Below are 21,199 nucleotides of genomic sequence, written 5' to 3'. Positions count from 1 at the left end.
CTGCTGCTCAGTTGCTGCTTGGCCTGCGGTGTTCGTCTAGCTCCACACCTTGTTATCCTAAAAAAATGTGTTGTTGTTGGGCAAGTTGGCTTGTGAAAGTATTACCTCACATGCCACTAGATTTGGAGAACCTGGTGATGGCACCACTGGAAATGCATCTCCAATGAAACCTGAACAATGCACTGTAGATATTGGAGCCAAACACTGAACTGCTTGGACCAGGAATCACTAATTCCAATTATGTACTTACCCACATCCGTGTAAGTGTGCTGTTGACTTCTGAGTGAGGATTGAAATGCTTTTCTCTCTTGCTTTTTGTCATCAAATTCAACTACGATGTCCCCAGTTCATCATGGTCAGCTAACTCTGGGTAGTATGACTATGTAGAACTTAGTATGTTTCTGTTCCTTTTGGATCAGGAGGATGGGAAAGGTTTTTAAAGTTAAGATGTAAAATAAACTCAAAAACCAAATGCAGCTTCAAAGGTACAAATAAGAGGGAACAAAACTGGATGAAAGGGTAGCTTGCATTTTGAATTAATTTTCAGGTTTTTCTCCTTAAGTGGAAGAAAAGGGTGCCTCTTTAGTTAAACGGAGACAAGAGGAAAGGAAATAAATAATTGGAAGCTGTACGATAACATTTGGCAACTCAAAATTGGCGATCCTTCAGTAATTGCCCCCAACTGACGCTTTGATAAATGAGACAGTCAGAGAGCTGGAGAGCTGTAGCTGGATTCTGAGAAGCAGCAGTATGTTCATGATGAATGTTGTCCCCAACATCATCCCAGTCATTGCTTTATCCCAGGGGTTCAGAGCAGCCTGTTTTTCCTGGACTACAGCCATGATGCTGCTGCTGTCCTTTGCATCTTGTAGAAACTGCTTTTTGTACAGCTTCCTGGATCACCTGTATTCGATTGGCTAGTTGGTGGTAGCCATTGTGCCATGCAGTTTGGAATTGGCTCCTGCAAGTCCTTAGCACGGACGCACATTAGCATCAGTGGGGCTGTTCTGTCAGGTGTGGCGGTTAATGCCACATCCTTGGGAAATCCTGAAACAAAGATGTCACAATTAAAACCAGTCTCTTGTGAGTTCAGTGATAATGGGAACTGCAGATGCTGGAGATTCCAAGATAATAAAATGTGAGGCTGGATGAACACAGCAGGCCAAGCAGCATCTCAGGAGCACAAAAGCTGACGTTTCGGGCCTAGACCCTTCTTCAGAGAGGGGGATGGGGGGAGGGAACTGGAATAAATAGGGAGAGAGGGGGAGGCGGACCGAAGATGGAGAGCAAAGAAGATAGGTGGAGAGGGTGTAGGTGGGGAGGTAGGGAGGGGATAGGTCAGTCCAGGGAAGACGGACAGGTCAAGGAGGTGGGATGAGGTTAGTAGGTAGCTGGGGGTGCGGCTGGGGGTGGGAGGAAGGGATGGGTGAGAGGAAGAACCGGTTAGGGAGGCAGAGACAGGTTGGACTGGTTTTGGGATGCAGTGGGTGGGGGGGAAGAGCTGGGCTGGTTGTGTGGTGCAGTGGGGGGAGGGGATGAACTGGGCTGGTTTAGGGATGCAGTGGGGGAAGGGGAGATTTTGAAACTGGTGAAGTCCACATTGATACCATATGGCCGCCTGGGAACCCTGCAGCCATATGGTATCAATGTGGACTTCACCAGTTTCAAAATCTCCCCTTCCCCCACTGCATCCCTAAACCAGCCCAGTTCATCCCCTCCCCCCACTGCACCACACAACCAGCCCAGCTCTTCCCCCCCACCCACTGCATCCCAAAACCAGTCCAACCTGTCTCTGCCTCCCTAACCGGTTCTTCCTCTCACCCATCCCTTCCTCCCACCCCCAGCCGCACCCCCAGCTACCTACTAACCTCATCCCACCTCCTTGACCTGTCCGTCTTCCCTGGACTGACCTATCCCCTCCCTACCTCCCCACCTACACCCTCTCCACCTATCTTCTTTGCTCTCCATCTTCGGTCCGCCTCCCCCTCTCTCCCTATTTATTCCAGTTCCCTCCCCCCATCCCCCTCTCTGAAGAAGGGTCTAGGCCCGAAACGTCAGCTTTTGTGCTCCTGAGATGCTGCTTGGCCTGCTGTGTTCATCCAGCCTCACATTTTATTATCTTGTGAGTTCAGTAATGATTTTCCTGGCAAGTTAGCACGAGTGTCAAATGCTTCCATAGCCTCACATCTGCCTATCTGTGTAATCTCCTCCAGCTTTATATCTTGGTCCTCTAAGACCTGGGTATCTCTCCAATTTGACCTTTTGAACATCACTGATTCCATTGATTTGCCATTCCTGGCCATACTATCATCTGCTTTGGCCACAAAATCTGGAAATCTCTCCCTAAACCTCTCTGCCTGTCTAGCTAGAACTCTGCTGTTAAAACTTTCTCCTTCGATCAAGCATTTTAATTGCTAAGATTTCTGTGAAAAGACTTTGTGACATAAAGCATGCTATAAAATGCAAGTTATCACAGCTATTACAGTTTGTGATCTGTCGATGAGCTTGTTTGAAGGCAGTACTTTTGAATTTTCATTTATTAAGAATGTGATTTGTTAAAGGGTTGGGAGTCAAGGAGAAAATAAGGCATTCCCTTACTTTTCTTTCAGGGAAGAATTTCATTCCCTTGACAATGTGTGGTCCGTGTCTTACCTGGTTCAAAATGGTGAATGCTGTGGCTAATGATGTGCAACAGGGTGTGAGTGTTTGAGGGACTGTCTTTGCTGACTGTTTAACTAACTGAAAATTGTGGTTTCATTCTGATAGGAGACCATCAAGTGGTGAAACTTCACTTGAAGTCCAAGGAGACAGGCATGACCTTTGCCAGCACCAGCTTTGTCTTCTACAACTGCAGTGTTCACCACTCGTAAGTTTGCCCAGATCTTACTTCTAGTTGTTCCTCCTTCAACAACAATGCATCACTGCAATGGGTCATTGGAGCACTATGCTTAGGATCATGGTTCACTCTAGTTCACACTGACTAACGAAATGAAGACAAAAGAAAGACTTGGAATTAAATCTCCTCAGCCTCTTCTTTTCAGGTGATATAATACTAAATACTCTGTTGATATAAGGATTGTTATTTCTACAGTGGAGTGGGAGAGTTCATACTGATTAAGCTGTGAATCAGAGAAACCGTACAGTGTGGAACTGTGCATGGCACAATGGCAAATAAACAGGACATTCAGGTTCACACTGACACTCTGAAGAGCATCCCACCCACACTTACCCCTCTACACTATCCCTGCAGCACTGCATTTCCCAAAGCTAATCCACCCAGCCTGCACGTCCCTGGACACCATGGGCAATTTACCATGGCCAATCCACCTACCTGCTTATCTTCAGGCTCTAGTGGGGAAACCAGAGCACCTGGAGGAAACCCACACAGACACAGGGAGTGTGTGGAACCATCACACAGACAGTCATCTGAGGGTGTAATTGAGTCTGGGTCCCTGGCACTGTGAGGAAGCAGTGCTAACCATTGAGCCACTCTCCAGACCAATCTTTCACTTCATTCATCCTATTTTAAGGAAAGAGTGCAAAAATGGGAAAACAAGCTGACAAGGGGCGGTACGGTGGCACAGTGGTTAGCACTGCAGCCTCACAGTACCAGGGACCCGGGTTCAATTCTAGCCTCGGGCGACTGTCTCTGTGGAGTTTGCACATTCTTCCTGTGTCTGCGTGGGTTTCCTCCGGGTGCTCCAGTTTCCTCCCACAGTCCAAAGGTGTGCGGGTTAGGTGGATTGGCCATGCTAAATTGTCCGTAGTGTTCAGGAGTGTGTGGGTTATAGGGAGATGGGTCTGGGTGGGATGCTTCAAGGGGCGGTGTGAACTTGTTGGGCCGAAGGGTCTGTTTCCACACTGTAGGGAATCTAATCTAAACTTGATAGAGCTACACTTTTAGGTTCAATCAAGCATAAGCTTAATTCACATCAGATATTTTGAAGTACTTACTTTCCTGATGGAAACTCAATGGTTATGAGGGACTACAATTGAGATTGGTAACAGCTATCCTTCCTCATATAGATTTTGAGGTTGATTCAGCAGCTGAAAATCAACTCCAAAATATTTCTTTGTTTTTCTCATTTTTAATCAAATAAATCAGTCCTGGAAAAAAAAGAAAATATTTCAATAAAATATTTATTGCCAGGAAATTAATTTTACTTTCACATAGCAGTTGATCGTTAAAAAGAGTATTGCAGAAAATGATTAATTGTTTATTGCTGTGCTAGTACTGCAACAGTTTTTAATGATTGAGTTGGTCTATAAAGCGTTGAATAAAAGATTAAATAAATACACCGTAATTACTGATGTCAACTTATTAAAACAGGCAGAGCCTGAAATTCTGCAGTTTCCTTTCTCTTTCTCCCTCCCATTCTGTTGCAGGCATTCCCTGTGGGAACTCCCTGGGCTTCATAAATAGACAAATTGAATAAAGCAAGGCATGGGGTGGACCTTTATGAAACACCCAACTGGGCTCTAATTCTGGGCACTGCACTTCAGGAAGAATGTGAGGCTGTTTAACTGTTGAAGCCCATCACTGGAGTGGACAGACTATGGAATGGTTACAATACAGGAGACCATTTGAGCCATTGTGCTGAATTTTCAACTCACCTGATCCCAGTTTCCTGCCCTTTCCCCATGGTCCTGTAAATATATTCTCTTGAGGCAGATATCCAGATTCTTTTGAAGTTCATGCTTGAATCTGCCTTCAAATTCTCAAGCACTGCATTCCAAATCCCAACCGCTAGCTTCAGGAAAAAAAGAACACATACCTTTGGTCCCCACAGCTTCTTTAAATCGGTACCCTCAGCTTCATATCCCCTCTGTCAATGGGAACAGTTTCTCCCTTATCTTCTATGTTCAGTATGCTGTAGAACAGAGAGACCTTAGGGGTTCAGGTGTGTAATTCTTTGGAATTTCCATCACATGTAGGCAGGATGCTTAAGAAAGTGTTTAGCACTCTTCTCTTTGTTGCTCAGACCTTAGAGTTTCGGAGCTGGAATGTCATGTTGAGGTTATATAGAACGTTGGTGAGAAATCTTCTAGAGTACTGTGCACAGTTCTGGTCCTTCTGCTTTAGGTAGGATATTATTAAGCTAGAGAGGGTTCAGGAACGATTGAGCAGGACATTGCTGGGAATGGAGGGTTTGATTAGGAGGAGAGGCTGGGTACACTGGGACTTTTTTTGTTGGAGCTTAGGAGATTGAGGAGTGACCTGATGGAGGTTTATTAAACCATGAGTAGCATAGATGAGGTGAGTGGCAGGTGTCTTTTCCCTAGGGTGGGGGATTTCAAAACAAGGGGGTATATTTTTAAAATGACAAGAGAAAGATTTAAAAAAGGAATGGGGGGCAACTTTTATATGCAGAGAATGATTCATGTGTGGAATGACTTCCAGAGGACGTGGTAGATGTGGGCACAGTTCTAATGTTTAAAAGACATTGGATAAGCAAATGGATAAGAAATGTTTGGAAGAATATGGGCCAAGTGCAGCCAAATGGGACTAATTTAATTTGGGATTAGGGTCGGCATGGACTAGTCTAACCAAAGGACCTGTTTCTGTGCTGTATGACTCTATGACCACCCCCTCACGATTTTGAAAACTGTTCAATCTCCTCTTAACGTTCTGTAAAGAGAACAGCCCTGGCATCTCCAACCTACCCAACTAACTTAAATTGCTCCTTCCCGAGAACCAAATCTTTTGCAACCTCACATCCTTTCTAAAGTATGGTGCTCAGAATTAGACTCCAGTTGAGGCCAAACCAATATTTTATAAAGCTTCACCATGCCTCGCTCTGTTCTAGTTGTCTATTTATGAAATCCAGGACCCTGTATTGTGTTCAGTTCTGGAAGGATGTGGAAGCTGTAGTGAGGGTGCAGAGGAGATTTACCAGGATGCTGCCTGGACTGGAAGGCAGGTCTTATGAGGAAAGGTTGTGGGATCCCGAGCCTTTTTCACTGGAGCGAAGAAGCATGAGAGGTGACTTGATAGAGGTGTACAAGCTGATGAGAGGCATAGATAGACTGGATAGCCAGAGACTTTTTCCCAGGGAAGAAATAACTATTACAACAGTACATAATTTTAAGGTGATTGGAGGAGGGTATCGGGGAGATGTCAGAGGTAGGTTCTTCACACAGTGAGTGGTGGGTGTGTGGAATGCACTGCCAGCAGTGGTAGTGGAGTGAGGTACTTTAGAGACTTTTAAGAGACTCTCGGATAGGCACATAGATGATAGAATAATGTAGGGTATGCAGGGTAGTTTGATCTTAGTAGGATAAGAGGACAACACAGCATTGTGGACTGAAGGGCCTGTACCATGCTGTACTGCTCTATGCTCTACATTCCGTGATCTATGTTCTGTTTGCTTTGTAGTACTCTCTCAACACACTGTGCCACCTGCAATTACTGCACATAAAACCTACTGTTTCTTACTTCTGCTTCCTTTTGGACCAGAAATGTGATTGTGACATTGAGCATATTGGTGGAACTGTGGGCTGACTCGTTCCCTAGTCCAGATCGTTTCCATCATCAGGTCTTAAAAGAAGTGGGTGTTGAGACAGTCGATGCATTGGTTTTAATTTTCCAAAATTCACGAAAGGATCCATTAGATTTAAAATTAATGAATGTAACTGCTTTATTCCAAAAAAAAGGAGCCAGCAAACAGGAACCTCCAGGCCAATTGGCTTAACTTCTATCATAGAGAAGATGTTAGAACCTACTATTTAAGAAATTACAGTAAGACATTTACATCATTTCAAGATAATCAAGCACAGCTAACAAGGTTTTTAAAAGAGAAATTGTATTGAAACAATTTATATTAGTTCTTTGAGAACATAGTGTGCTGCGGATAAAGTGGTAGATACAAAATGCTTAAATTTCTAAAAGGCATTTGATAAGATGCCAAAGCAAAGGTTACTGCAGAAAATAAGAGCCCGTGATGTAGGCGGTTTCATATTGGCATGGACAGAAGATTGGCTCACAAATAGGAAACAGTCAGTAGACATAAATGGATCAGTTGGTCATTGGCAAGATTAACAAGTAATATGCCGGGACCTTGACTTTTTACATAAATTACTTGGGTGATGGAGCCAAAGATGCAGCTGCCAAATGTACCGATGATACAAAGTCAGACAGGAAAGTAAGTTGTGAAGAGGGCAAAACAGGCTACAGAAAGATATAGAAAGGCTAATTAAATAGGCAAAGGTCTGGCAAATCGGCCACAATGTGGAAAAATGTGAAATCAACCATTTTGGCAGGAACTGTTTTGAAAAAGCATTTTATTTAGATAGTGAGAGGTTGCAGAGCTTTGAGAGTTAGAGGGATGTGGAAAGCACAAAAGATTAGTGTACTGATTGAGCAAGAATTTAGGAAAGCAAATCGAGCAGTGTAAGTTTTTTGGGGAATTGAATACAAAAATAGGGAGATTACGCTTCACTGACACAGGGCACTGGAGAGATCATATCTGAAGGACTGTGTTATATATAGATCACCTTGTTTTAGGAAGAATATAAATGTGTCTGAGATGATAATGGCTCAGAATCTAATTTATTTGATGTAAGAGGCAGTGCTTTGCTTTCGGGCAACAAATGGGTTTTTGTTTTATTTTAATCACTGAATCACTGTATCATGTAGTGCAGCACAGAATGAGACCATCCAGGGCATCATGCCCATGTCAGCTTTCCCTGCTTTCTCTCAAGATGCATACAATCATTCTCTTCACTTTTAACTATTTACTCAATTCCCTTTTGAAAGCTGCTACTATCACTATCCTGTCACGGAATCTGTTCCAGATCCTAACCACTTTGAAAAAAACTTTTCTTTATCCCACCTCTGATTCTTGTGCCAACCACTTTAACTCTGTGCTCTGTTGCTATTAGCCATTCAGCCATTTGAAATTGTTTCTCTTTCTCTAGTAAATCTAAATCCTTCATGATTTTAAATGCATCCACCAAATCTCCTTTTAGCCTTCTCTATTATGTGGAGAATGCCACAAATTTAGGGGACAAGTGCAGGAAGCATTTTACATGCTGAGGTTGGTGGTTTCCTGGAACACACTGCCAGCAGAGGTGCTAGAAGCAGGCACATTAGCAACATTTAAGGCTTATCCCGATAGACACATGAACAGAAAGCGAAACGAGAGATAGAAACCACGCATGCGCAATAATACTGGGTCGAAATGCGGATTAGAACTGGCTTGGTCAGCTAAAGAACCTGACTCAGTGCTGTATTGAATTGGATTGTATTGTATAAGCTCTCTGGTGCGGACCTCATCTAAAATAGGGAGGTCCTTTAAATTTTAATTAGTATTGTGAAGTTCTTGAGATGGGAATGCTTATAGATATAGCATAACCAGCCTGTTCAAAGATGTTATTATGCAGCTCTGGAGCAGGAAGAGTTTGAACCCAGGTCTCCTGGCTGTGAGATAGGGGCACTACCACTGCACCACAAGAACCCCATTCAGAAACACATATATACTTAGCCTGTGATATTTAGAATGCAGATGACATGAGTGATTGGGAATTGGGTCTTTTATTACCTTTTCCCACTTGACTCCCTTTGCTGGTACATTCGTGTATGGAAGCATCAAGTGGATAAAGGGCTCAACACAATTTTCAACGTGGTGCAAGACTGGAAATTGTTGAATTCAATGGGCAGTTTTCAACACAGGAAGAAGCTGTGCAGTCCATCAAGCCTGTTCTTTGAACAGTAGTTATGTCTACTCCAACAGCCTCTTTTATTAATTGTCTGTAACCTAAAAAATTCCTCATTCTTGTTTAATTCTCTATGGAATCAGCTTCTGGCAACTTATCAAACAGAGCATTCCAGATGCCAACAATTCTCTTAGTGAAAAACACTCTCCTCATTTCCCCTCTTGATCTGATGCTGATTACTTTATATTTATGACTTCTGGTAAACTACCCACTTGCCAGAATGAATAGATTTTCTCCTTCTGCTCCGTCAAAAGCTCTCATAACTTGAGAGTGGGTTAGAATGTTAATCAGAGTTTAACTTCTATTTGCTGAGGGAGTGCACTGTATTTGTGACCTTTGACTTTGCAGCCAGCAGAAGCCAGCTTGAATAACTAGGTTGTCTCTAGACATCTTGAAGTGTGAAGGCTTAACATTTTGATTTAGCTATAGTCAGGTTCTCCTTACTTAGAATTAGCCTGAATATTTGTACAAAGTGAGAAGTCACACAACATCAGTTTATAATCCAACAGATTTGTTTGAAATCACTAGGCGGTGCCCCAGTGGTATTATCGCTGGACTGTTAATCCAGTGTTCTGGGGAGCTGGATTCGAATCCTGACATGGCAGATGATGGAATTTGAATTCAATAAATATCTGGAATTAAGAGTCTAATGATGTCCATGAATCCATTGTCAATTGTTGGAAAAACCCATCTGGTTCACTAATGCCCTTTAGGCAAGGAAACTGCCATCCTCACCTGGTCTGGCCTGCATGTGACTACAGTCCCACAGTAATGTGGTTGACTCGTAGCTGCCCTCTGGGCAATTAGGGATAGGCAATAAATGCTGGCTAGCCAGTGATGTCCTCATCTCATGAATGAATAAAGGAGAAAAAAACAAGCTTTTGGAGTGCTGCTCCTTTGTCAGATAACCTGTTGGCCTCTAACCTGGTGTCATGTGACTTCTGACTTTGTCCACCGCAGTCCAACATCGGCACCGCCACATCATGAATATTTGTAGATTGTGCAACCTGCTATGAAGCATCACCTGATTGTGTATTTTGTCAAACCAGGTGCCTGTCCTGCGTGAACAGCCCCTATCGATGCCATTGGTGCAAATATCGGCACGTGTGTACACATGACCCAAGGACATGCTCCTTCCAGGAAGGGAGGGTTAATGTTTCAGAGGTAAGGACATTTCCCATCTTTTTTCATTCTTCTCACCCACGCAGATGGCAGAACCAACTTGGCTTTGACAGCCCAAAAGCTATAAGCACACAAGAATGGGGAGTTGAAATGAGGATAATTGACATATCCCAGTTTGCTCTGCAACCTTTCTCCTTGCAAGTAGCAGTTTGAGGTTTGGCCAGTTGACATTTTCAAGATGGAGATTCATTTAGTTAGGTGAACATAGTGGACAAATGGAGTTGAAACAGAAATCATCCATGATCTAATTGGATCTTGGAACAGGTTCTTGGGGCCTGAAAAATTGTGACTTGTTAGAATGTTCCTTACCATTTGTTTTTGGCTCATTCACAGTTTTGGTGACAGAGAACTCGCCCAGCACTGTGGAGGTCATGATATTGAGAACGTTGGATGGAAGGCCAGAGCTGGAAGTCTCCAGCAATAAGTAGCATTGAAATGTATTGATTTGTCAGTTGCATGTGGCATTTGGATAAAATGTGACAATTAAAGCAGATAATCTCGACTGGTGTTTCAGAACTCCGTCAAGGAGGCCTTGCCAAAGATCTTTGAGCTGAAATGTTAAATTGAGATCTGAACTGTGTAAAAGAGAACAAACAACTGTGAATGCTGGAGATCTGAAACTAAAACAGAAAGTGCTATTTAAACTCAGCAGACCTGGCAGCATCTATAGAGAGAGAAACAGCCAAGGTTTTGAGTCCAGTGGCACATTGTCAGAACTGCTTCATCATTTGTTCTGTTGCAAGTTCACTGGACTTGGAAGATTGGCTCTGCTATTCCCTCTAAAGATGCTGTTAGACCTGTTGAGCTAGTCCAGCTCTTTCTGTTATAGTTTCTGAATTGCACATTCTGTTGATTCAGTTGGAGATTCTATTCATTCACAAGATGAGGGCATCTCTGGCTAGCCAACATTTATTGCCCATCCGTAATGACCCAGAATGTAGTTATGAACCAACCACATTGCTGTGAGTCTGAAGCCACATGTAGGTCATTATTGGGTAAGGATAGCTGTTCCCTTCCCTAATGGACATTATCAATCAGATGGATTTTTTTGACGATCAACAATATATTCATGTTCAGTATCCAACTCTTCATTTCAGATTTTTATTGAATTCAAGTCCATCTGGATTTGTACCTGGGTCCCCAAAATATTGCCTGGGTCTCTGGATTAATTGTGATAATAGCATGAGGCCATCACCTCTGAATCTGATTAAGGATTCCTACCCCACTGTTCTCCCAAGATTTCAAACAATGTCACAACCCTCCATTGACAGCACCAGAAATCCAATGAAGTCCCTTTTTAAAAAAAATTACTATTTATGGGAGGAGCAGGAAAGCTGATGTTTCAGGGCTAGACCCTTCTTCAGAAATTTCTGAAGAAGGGTCTAGACCTGAAACGTCAGCTTTCCTGCTCCTCTGATGCTGCTTGGCCTGATGTGTTCATCCAGCTGTACACCTTGTTATCTCAGATTCTCCAGCATCTGCAGCTCCTACCATTTCCGTAACTGTTTATGGGAATATTGCAATCGTTATTGGATGTGAATGTCTCCGATATGTCTTGGAGGAATTCTTTCCCTCTTTTCTCATCACCTTCTCTTATAACTCTGAAACAAGGCAGGTGATTTCTGAAGAATGGTCGAGGCCCGAAACGTCAGCTTCCCTCCTCCTATGATGCTGCTTGGCCTGCTGTGTTCATCCAGCTCTACACCTTGTTATCTCAATTCTCCAGCATCTGCAGTTCCTACTAGCTCTGAAACAGCCCTCCACAACATTATACTCTTGGCCAGTATGCCTCTGTTGAGCCTGTTTTGTGATTGATTGCATGCTGTGTGAAAACAGAAATACATCGGCAAATAAGTTTTGCTCCCTTATTTTCAGCCCTTACTGTAATCACAATGGTGTTTGGCTGACTACATTGCTTAGTGAGCAGTTTTAAGTTCTGTAGCCCCAATAACCCAGCCCTGCTCATTTCTCATTGTCGCATGATAATGAAGCTGGAAATAAATGTAGAAATGTCATTTGAACTAAAGGACATTGGCCCAGATTTTGCTCTCAGAGACCAGTCTAGGGCTTTCACCACCCTCCTTGTTGAAAACAGCCGGAAGGCAGGCTTATCAGTGGAGATTTCTATTAATTTGTGCCCTACTCAGCAAATCCCTCCGACCACAGGGCATTCAATGGAGTACAAGAGGTGATTTACATTTTTAAGATGATGCAACATTATCTGTGATTTTTTTAATGAACTGTTTTTCTAATCAACCTGCTCAGAGATGTTATTACACATCTCTGAAGCTGGGGGGACTCAAATGTGTGCTTCTTACTGCAGGGTTAAAGATGCTTCCGCTGTGGTACAAGAGGGCTCAATATTCTCCATCAGAGAAAATAGTCTCTATTTACGCTATCGAACCTTTACAGCACTTTGCTTAGATCGCCACTCAATGCTCAACGCTCAGGGGAATGACTAAGCTTATGTAACCCCTCTGGCACAGTTTGACCCTCTCACCCAGGTATTGTTCTGGAGAATGTGCACTACAACCATCCCAGTGTTTCCTTTGTGAGGTAAACCACTCAGAAGTGCCTTTGTTTTTCACAACTGTCCAAAACTCTGAGAAATGGAAAAATTGCAATGTTCTGTTTTATTTTGTTTTGCAAAGGCTCTGCAGGGACCCTACAGATATGATTTAGCACCTTTGTATGTATTTAGAGGTGATTTTTATGAATAAAAATACCTCAGAACTGAGGTATTAAATAAAATTTAAATAAAATTTAAATAAAGAATTTAAATAAAAACACCTCAGAACTGAGTCTACCAAGAACAGTCTGTCCAAAGCTTTGCACAATTGCAGCATTACATCCCTCCCTTTATATCACCATCTCCATAAGGCAAGGGTTAACATTACTTTACCCTTTTTGGTTCCTTCGCTGGCTTGAATACATTTGCATACTTGTAATTTAGCTTTGAGCCATCCAAATCATGGACACTCTCTTTTCTGTTTTTGAGGCAGATAAATTTTTGCGGGTTCTTTAAGTATTCTTGCTTTTACAAGGAAATATGAAAACACATTTTTGCTTTGAGGATTTAATGATGGAGGAGGTTAGAATGTTATTTGACCTTGGGCGAATTTAAACTGCAGCTGTTTGCAACAAGATAATTTTGGTTTTGAGGTCAAGTTGTGTAGACCTAGATTCTGGATTGAATCTGCAGGGATGTTAATCAAATTCCCTGGTGAAATTACTGATGGCCTGCTCCGGTTTTCCCTAACAAGGATTGGGAGCCCTCTGTGATTGCACTGGAGTCACCAGTAATGAAAAATTAATCCATGGAAAAAAAAGTGTGTGTTATTTTGCTTTCTGCTTCAATATGTTAGTTCTTAAGAATATTGGAAATGGCAGAAAAAAAAGCTGTTTGAATGACAGCCAGATTTGCCCAGTTAAAAACATTCTTGCTTGCCAACTGGCTGGGTGAGAGTACCATTGCCAAGATTGAACCAATGACAGGAGCAGGAGGGTGGGTCAGTTGGTTGCTGGGAACTTTGTGAAGAAATCTCCAGGCAGATGTCCAACAACAGTTCATAATCTAGGTGTTAGTTTAACCAGAAGCCTGTGGTGAGAACATCTTTAGATCTACCCAGAATTAATTGTGACTAGCTAGAAGACTGGGAATGCTGCCACATGTTTGTTTATATTTGTTGATGGGATGTGGGTGTCACTGTCTAGTCCAGCATTTATTGCCAATCACTAATTACCTACAGGGCAGTTTAAGGTCAACCACAATTTTGTCACATGTCGTTCAGATGAGATAAGGATGGCATGATCTTGATTAATGTCAAAGCTTTCTCATTTTCTTGCGCTTTCGACTTGCAATGTTATTTCAATACACTCCTGTCTGGTCACCCATTTTCTATCCCATGCATTCAAGTTCAACCAAAGGTCTGCAACCCATTTCTTAACTCACACCACAGACTCATAGAGTCTGGTGCAGAATGGTGACTGTTTTGCCATCGTATTACAATGGCTCTCTGAGCTTTTAAACCGAGAGCCAATCTCCTGCACTTTCCCCCAACCCTGCAGATTGTTTCTTTTTAACTCATTTTCTAATGTCTTCTGGAATGTCTTGTTTGAAACTACCTCCACTGCACTGTCAAGCAGATCTTCTATATCCAACTACTCGCTATGTGAACTTTTTTCTCACCGAGAGTCATTGCATCTTCCAGCCAAAGCCCTGTGATTCCCGGATGCAGTGACCAATGTTGGCTCCCAGTCCAACAACACCTTGATTTTAAAGATCTCATCTTTGTTTTCAAATCCATCTGGGACCAAGTCATAGAAATCCAATGGCGCAGAAAGGCGCCATTTGGCCCATCGGGGTTTGCATTGGAAAGTTTAGCATGGCCAATCCACCTAACCTGTGCATCTTTGGACTGCGGGAAGAAACTGGAGCACCCAGAGGAAACTCACACAGACACAGGGAGAACATGCAAACTCCACATAGACAGTCACCAGAGGCTGGAATTAAACCCCGGGTCCCTGGCGCTGTGAGGGACCAGGGCTGACCACTGACCCACCATGCCACCTTTTTATGATCTCTTCCAGAGTCACGACTTTCCAAGCTGTTTATGTTCCCCTCCTTCTGACCTTTTGTGCTTCCCTGATTTAACTCAGTTCCAACATTGTCAACCCCTCCCGACACCTCTCCACCTCACTTTCCCCGTTTAAGCCCTTACTTTAAATTTACTTTTTTGACTAAGCCTTTGGTAATTGGACCTCATCTTTTTTTTGTTCTTGGCACGATGCTATACTTTGTTCTGTACTCCTCCAGTGAAATCCCTTGGGCAGTTTCATTACACTGGAGCTGCAATATATGTATGTATTGTTGTTTCGGTATTTATTAAGAGGCTGGGAATGAAACAAGAAGCTGAGCACTTAATAAGATCACCGTTCTGGACATTGTGTCTGGGAACCTTTGCCCCTTTGGACCACTGGCATAAATAAATAAAATATAAACAGGATATGTGGACTTCCTGTGATAGGGCAATGACTGGTTGGAGACAGATTTGGAGAGTTTAACTTCAAAGATGACAAGAATCTGTGTTCGGAAATGATGCGTTTGTGTTAAAAGAAAATACGTAACTTTATTTTTTTCTTGACAGTGACAGGAATGCGATAAAAGCGCTTTGTTTATACATTGTCACTTGGACAACTAATGCACTGCTAACTTATTGATGGGCAGTTATTCATATTTGGTGGAAAAGACAAGAAAGATTTTGCCAATAGCATTTGGAAAGCCATCTTAATTAACGAAAAACATGTCAACAACTCCCATGATTTTTGGACAACAAACGAAGGATAGGGAACTGAGTCAAACAAGTCAGGAAGAGCCCAGGTTTGATCCTGCCTCCGGTCTGATCTCAGCCAGGATTTTAATTGATCAATTCTTGGGAATCATTGGTGAGGCTGGCATTTCATACCAACCTCCAGATGGACTTGTCACCATGTTGCTGGGCTTTCTTCCTGATCTGTGCCATTAAAATGCATCCATGGTGGTGTTTGGGGGGTGGGTGAGTTTCCAGAGTTATGACTCAGTAACGATGAAGCAACAACCAACATATTTCCAAGGCAGGATGGTGTTTGGTGTGTTCTCATCCAACCTTTATCCTTGGTCTTCTGGCTAGTGCAAGCTGTGGTTGGCGGGGGACACTGCTAAAGAACCCTTGGCAAATATCTGGAGTTAAGAGTGATGACCCTGTACAGTGTAGAATAAAGAAGAAACCAAGACATACACGTCTATTGTCAAATAATGGGAGTAACGTTACACATAAAAATTATGCATTTTGGCAAAGTTATGGACTGTGACTTACGCCTTCATAAAAATATATACCTAAAGGTGAGAGATTTTGTTTAGAAATACGTATGGAAGTTGGTGATTTTAGTAGATAACAGCAATAAGTTGCAAGTCAGGCTAGCATGTATCTTGGAAGTGGTGGTGTTCTCCGCATGCCTGTTGCTATTCTCCTTCAAGAGAGGTTGTGGGTTTGGGAGGAGGTGACAATTGAGAGATGAGATTGGCTTCAGCATCTGAGGGTGAGGTGCAGGTATAGGTCAGCCAAGTGAATAGATTGGGATGGAAAATCAGAACTGATTCTTACACCTGATGAATAACCACTGCTCCCAACCGCAATGTGCATATTGGTACGTTCAGTGAAGAAATAGTCAAATCTTTTCTGTGAAGCCCTAAGTTCCGATAGCTTTCCAAGGTAACAGAACATTCAGAAGGCCCTTGAAATCTGTGTTGGCTACAAAGCTATAACATTATTGCCCAGGACCCTGCTCCATATTTCAGCTGAATGAAGCTATGTGTTGACACCTCAGCCCTGTTGAATGTTTTGGGATGAGGTATCAGCAATAGATTGCACTTACCTTGTGTCCTTGAGATAGAAGGATACAGAGAAGGCAAACTTTAGCCAGTTGTCATTTAAGAGAAGGGCAGCATCTTTCAACGTAAGCAGAAATAAAGTCTATAATCAGTTGCTCCTACAATGACTGTTTTGCTTCAGCTTTCCATCAGTAAGCTGTAGTGATTGACAAACCTAATTAATACACATGGGTTTTATATCTGAACTGAAGACAGTAATAAGGTTATTGTTCATTCAAAGATGTTAGCGCAGTCTGACTATTCAATAGCTTTGGATCTTCTTTCTGCTGTTTTGGGAATCTGCCCACATTTGAACAGAGATTGGAATATGAAACAAGTTAAATTAAATTGCAGACCAGCAGCAGGTATCGTAATGGGTGTTAGTGATTCTCCCTGAAAGTGTTTAGGTATCCCAGGGCCCAATAAAGCCCTAAGTTCTGTTGTAACTATACAAAGAACGTTAGAAGTAGTTTGGCCAAGTTATGTTTAACTGAGATTATTTAGTTAGAATTAGGATTCTTACTGTGCCAGCATTATAGTTGAAGTTTTGAATTCTGAACAATAGACACAGTGCTCTGACAGAGATTTTTCTCATAGGAGGTGGCTATCTTTCTTCCCACTTGTTTGCCCTCAGTGAAGTCCAAACCTGGGAGTGTTGGTGCACAGTCCATGCAGTGGGGAAAGCCCACCACCTAAAGTCTTTCTGCCACTACAAAACAAGAGTCTGTTCAGTTATCAGACTCACTCATTGCCTCAATATATGTGAATAGTGTCTTGCATGAATAAGAAATGCCTTCGGTTTTTGCAACTGCAAGGAATATCAAATTCTCATGTTTATTTTTCTTGATAGTCAAAGATAGCACAGAACTGCTTTAGTACCTGTGAACGTAGATAAATATATTTTTATGAATTGAAGTATATTTTTGAAATAAAAAAGTCTGTGTGTTTTCCTAAATTACGTTTTGTATTAGGACAGTGCAAATGCTCAGGTTTAGATTTGACATCTCGTCTCATCAGAGTTTTTGAAAAATCAAATGAGCATTTTTGCAAATGGAATACAGGAATAGAAATGGGCCATTTGGCTCCTCGATCCTGCTTAGCCACAGAGGTAAATAATGGTCATTGGAATTGTAATAGAACATTCCATGTTTCCACTGCCCTTTGAAATTAAAGAGGAAGTCACATGACACCAGGTGAACTTCACCTAATGAAGGGGCAGTGCTACGAAAACTTGTGTGATTTCACATAAACCTGTTGGACTATAACCTGGTGTCGTGTGACTTCTGAATTTGTCCACCCCAGTCCAACACCAGCACCTCCACATCAAGATTAAAATAGGACAGTGGAAATCATGGAGCAGGCTAACACCACTTTGGTTTGGAGCGTGACTTCGGTGTTGTGCTAAAAAGTAAAAGATTAGGCACACCCAACTCGTCCAGAAACGCCGTTTAGGGAACTTTCCTTATCTGGTGTGTAACTCCATTTCCACTGCACCTGACTGATTCTCTAAAGCAGCGCAGTTAGTTATAATGGACTCACTTCGAGATGGCCTCATGCTGCTTTGTCAGGGCAGCTTACAGTGGTGGGAAATAAATAAATCTTTGCTGGTTCGTATTTTGTTTTAATTCTTGTGATAACCAAGGCCAGTGAGGCATCCAGTAGCTCCAAAAATATTTGCATTTGGCAAACGTCTGCTTAATCTGTGACATCCCTTTGTTGATTAGGAAATGTATTATATTCATTCAATAAGCAAGACCCCTTGTGTGCTGCTCACTGTCTTATCATACGTTGTTAATGCTCAGAAAACCTTGAGTCTGAGGACAGAATGGGTCAGATACGAAAGGCCTTGAAATTTCAAACATTTTTTATTCCCCACAGTTTTCTTCAGTTGGCCCACTGTAACGGCAGGACATGTTTCTCTCTCTGAGGTTGTCTATTGTGTACTTTTTTCTTGGTCTTTGACCCTAGCAGATGCTTGATAATAACATTGAAGACTTTGACTCAGCCTCATATCTAATCAAAAGAAAGCTGGGAGGTCTGTGGCATCCTTGCATTTCCTTTGTAATCACTTCTAACATTTCAAGCTATGTTATTTGTGATAAATGTGAGTACAGCTGGTTGTGTCAGGCAGGGAATCGCAGCCGATTCGTGGTGCCTGTGAAATGGGCCCCATACCATAAGCAAGCCATTACTTTTATATAAGATAATAAAATGTGAGGCTGGATGAACACAGCAGGCCCAGCAGCATCTCAGGAGCACAAAAGCAGACGTTTCGGGCCTAGACCCTTCATCAGAGAGGGGAATGGGGTGAGGGAACTGGAATAAATAGGGAGAGAGCGGGAGGCGGACCGAAGATGGAGAGAAAAGAAGATAGGTGGAGAGGAGAGTATAGGTGGGGAGGTAGGGAGGGGATAGGTCAGTCCAGGGAAGACGGACAAGTCAAGGAGGTGGGATGAGGTTAGTAGGTAGGAGATGGAGGTGCGGCTTGGGGTGGGAGGAAGGGATGGGTGAGAGGAAGAACAGGTTAGGGAGGCAGAGACAGGTTGGACTGGTTTTGGGATGCAGTGGGTGGAGGGAAAGAGCTGGGCTGGTTGTGTGGTGCAGTGGGGGGAGGGGACGAACTGGGCTGGTTTAGGGATGCGATGGGGGAAGGGGAGATTTTCAAACTGGTGAAGTCCACATTGATACCATTAGGCTGCAGGGTTCCCAGGCGGAATATGAGTTGCTGTTCCTGCAACCTTCAGGTGGCATCATTGTGGCACTGCAGGAGGCCCATGATGGACATGTCATCCAAAGAATGGGAGGGGGAGTGGAAATGGTTTGCGACTGGGAGGCGCAGTTGTTTGTTGCGAACTGAGCGGAGGTGTTCTCCCACTTCCTACAGACTAAGGGGGTGGCCATGGGCACCCGCATGGGCCCCAGCTATGCCTGCCTCTTTGTAGGTTACGTGGAACAGTCCCTCTTCCGCACCTACACAGGCCCCAAACCCCACCTCTTCCTCCGGTACATTGATGACTGTATCGGCGCCGCCTCTTGCTCCCCAGAGGAGCTCAAACAGTTCATCCACTTCACCAACACCTTCCACCCCAACCTTCAGTTCACCTGGGCCATCGCCAGCACATCCCTCACCTTCCTGGACCTCTCAGTCTCCATCTCAGGCAACCAGCTTGTAACTGATGTCCATTTCAAGCCCACCGACTCTCACAGCTGCCTAGAATACACTTCCTCCCACCCACCCTCCTGCAAAAATTCCATCCCCTATTCCCAATTCCTCCACCTCCGCCGCATCTGCTCCCACGACAAGACATTCCACTCCCGCACATCCCAGATGTTCAAGTTCTTCAAGGACCGCAACTTTCCCCCCACAGTGATCGAGAACGCTCTTGACCGCGTCTCCCGTATTTCCCGCAACACATCCCTCACACCCCACCCCCGCCACAACCGCCCAAAGAGGATCCCCCTCGTTCTCACACACCACCCCACCAACCTCCGGATACAACGCATCATCCTCCGACACTTCCGCCATCTACAATCCAACCCCACCACCGAAGACATCTTTCCATCCCCACCCCTGTCTGCTTTCCAGAGAGACCACTCTCTCCGTGACTCCCTTGTTCGCTACACACTGCCCTCCAACCCCACCACACCCGGCACCTTCCCCTGCAACCGCAGGAAATGCTATACTTGCCCCCACACCTCCTCCCTCACCCCTATCCCAGGCCCCAAGATGACATTAAGCAGAGGTTCACCTGCACATCTGCCGATGTGGTATACTGCATCCACTGCACCCGGTGTGGCTTCCTCTACATTGGGGAAACCAAGCGGAGGCTTGGGGACCACTTTGCAGAACACCTCCGCTCAGTTCGCAACAAACAACTGCGCCTCCCAGTCGCAAACCATTTCCACTCCCCCTCCCATTCTTTAGATGACATGTCCATCATGGGCCTCCTGCAGTGCCACAATGATGCCACCCGAAGGTTGCAGGAACAGCAACTCATATTCCGCCTGGGAACCCTGCAGCCTAATGGTATCAATGTGGACTTCACCAGTTTGAAAATCTCCCCTTCCCCCATCGCATCCCTAAACCAGCCCAGTTCGTCCCCTCCCCCCACTGCACCACACAACCAGCCCAGCTCTTCCCCTCCACCCACTGCATCCCAAAACCAGTCCAACCTGTCTCTGCTTCCCTAACCTGTTCTTCCTCTCACCCATCCCTTCCTCCCACCCCAAGCCGCACCCCCATCTACCTACTAACCTCATCCCACCTCCTTGACCTGTTCGTCTTCCCTGGACTGACCTATCCCCTCCCTACCTCCCCACCTATACTCTCTCCACCTATCTTCTTTTCTCTCCATCTTCGGTCCGCCTCCCCCTCTCTCCCTATTTATTCCAGTTCCCTCACCCCATCCCCCTCTCTGATGAAGCGTCTAGGCCCGAAACGTCAGCTTTTGTGCTCCTGAGATGCTGCTGGGCCTGCTGTGTTCATCCAGCCTCACATTTTATTACCTTGGATTCTCCAGCATCTGCAGTTCCCATTATCTCTGATACTTTTATATAAGCTCACCTGTAACCTTGGGCTGAGATCTTGAATGTAATACAAGGAAGCTGTATGTTGTTACAGGAGCTGTCCCTTGTCTTTGACAGGCCTCACCTCAGTTCATAGATCATAGTATCTCTACAGTGTGGGAACAGACCCTTCAGCCCAACAAGTCCACACTGACCCCCAGAGCATCCTGCCGTCCCCAAAAACCCACCTAATCCACACATCCCTGAGCACTACAGTCAATTTAGCATGACCAACCCACTTAGCCTGCACATCTTTGGACTGTGAGAGGAAACCGGATCAAACCCACGCAGACACGGGGAGAATGTGCAAACTCTACACAGACACTC

The 21,199-nt window shown here is 44.0% G+C and overlaps 1 protein-coding gene across 7 annotated transcripts in view; it reads left to right on the top strand.

Annotated features, from left to right (window-relative positions):
• Window positions 1-21,199, top strand: part of plxna4 (plexin A4) — a 658,721-nt gene that overhangs the window by 484,484 nt on the left and 153,038 nt on the right. For all 7 annotated transcript variants that reach the window (XM_059654487.1, XM_059654491.1, XM_059654488.1 and 4 more), the window contains exons 8-9: window positions 2,767-2,866; window positions 9,765-9,879. In XM_059654487.1, coding sequence (XP_059510470.1) covers window positions 2,767-2,866; window positions 9,765-9,879 — 215 coding nt within the window. The remainder of the gene's footprint in view (window positions 1-2,766; window positions 2,867-9,764; window positions 9,880-21,199) is intronic.

The sequence above is a fragment of the Stegostoma tigrinum genome, chromosome 25 (assembly GCF_030684315.1).
Source record: "Stegostoma tigrinum isolate sSteTig4 chromosome 25, sSteTig4.hap1, whole genome shotgun sequence".
Lineage (NCBI taxonomy): Eukaryota > Metazoa > Chordata > Chondrichthyes > Orectolobiformes > Stegostomatidae > Stegostoma > Stegostoma tigrinum.
This window is presented reverse-complemented; position numbering and strand designations above follow the sequence as displayed.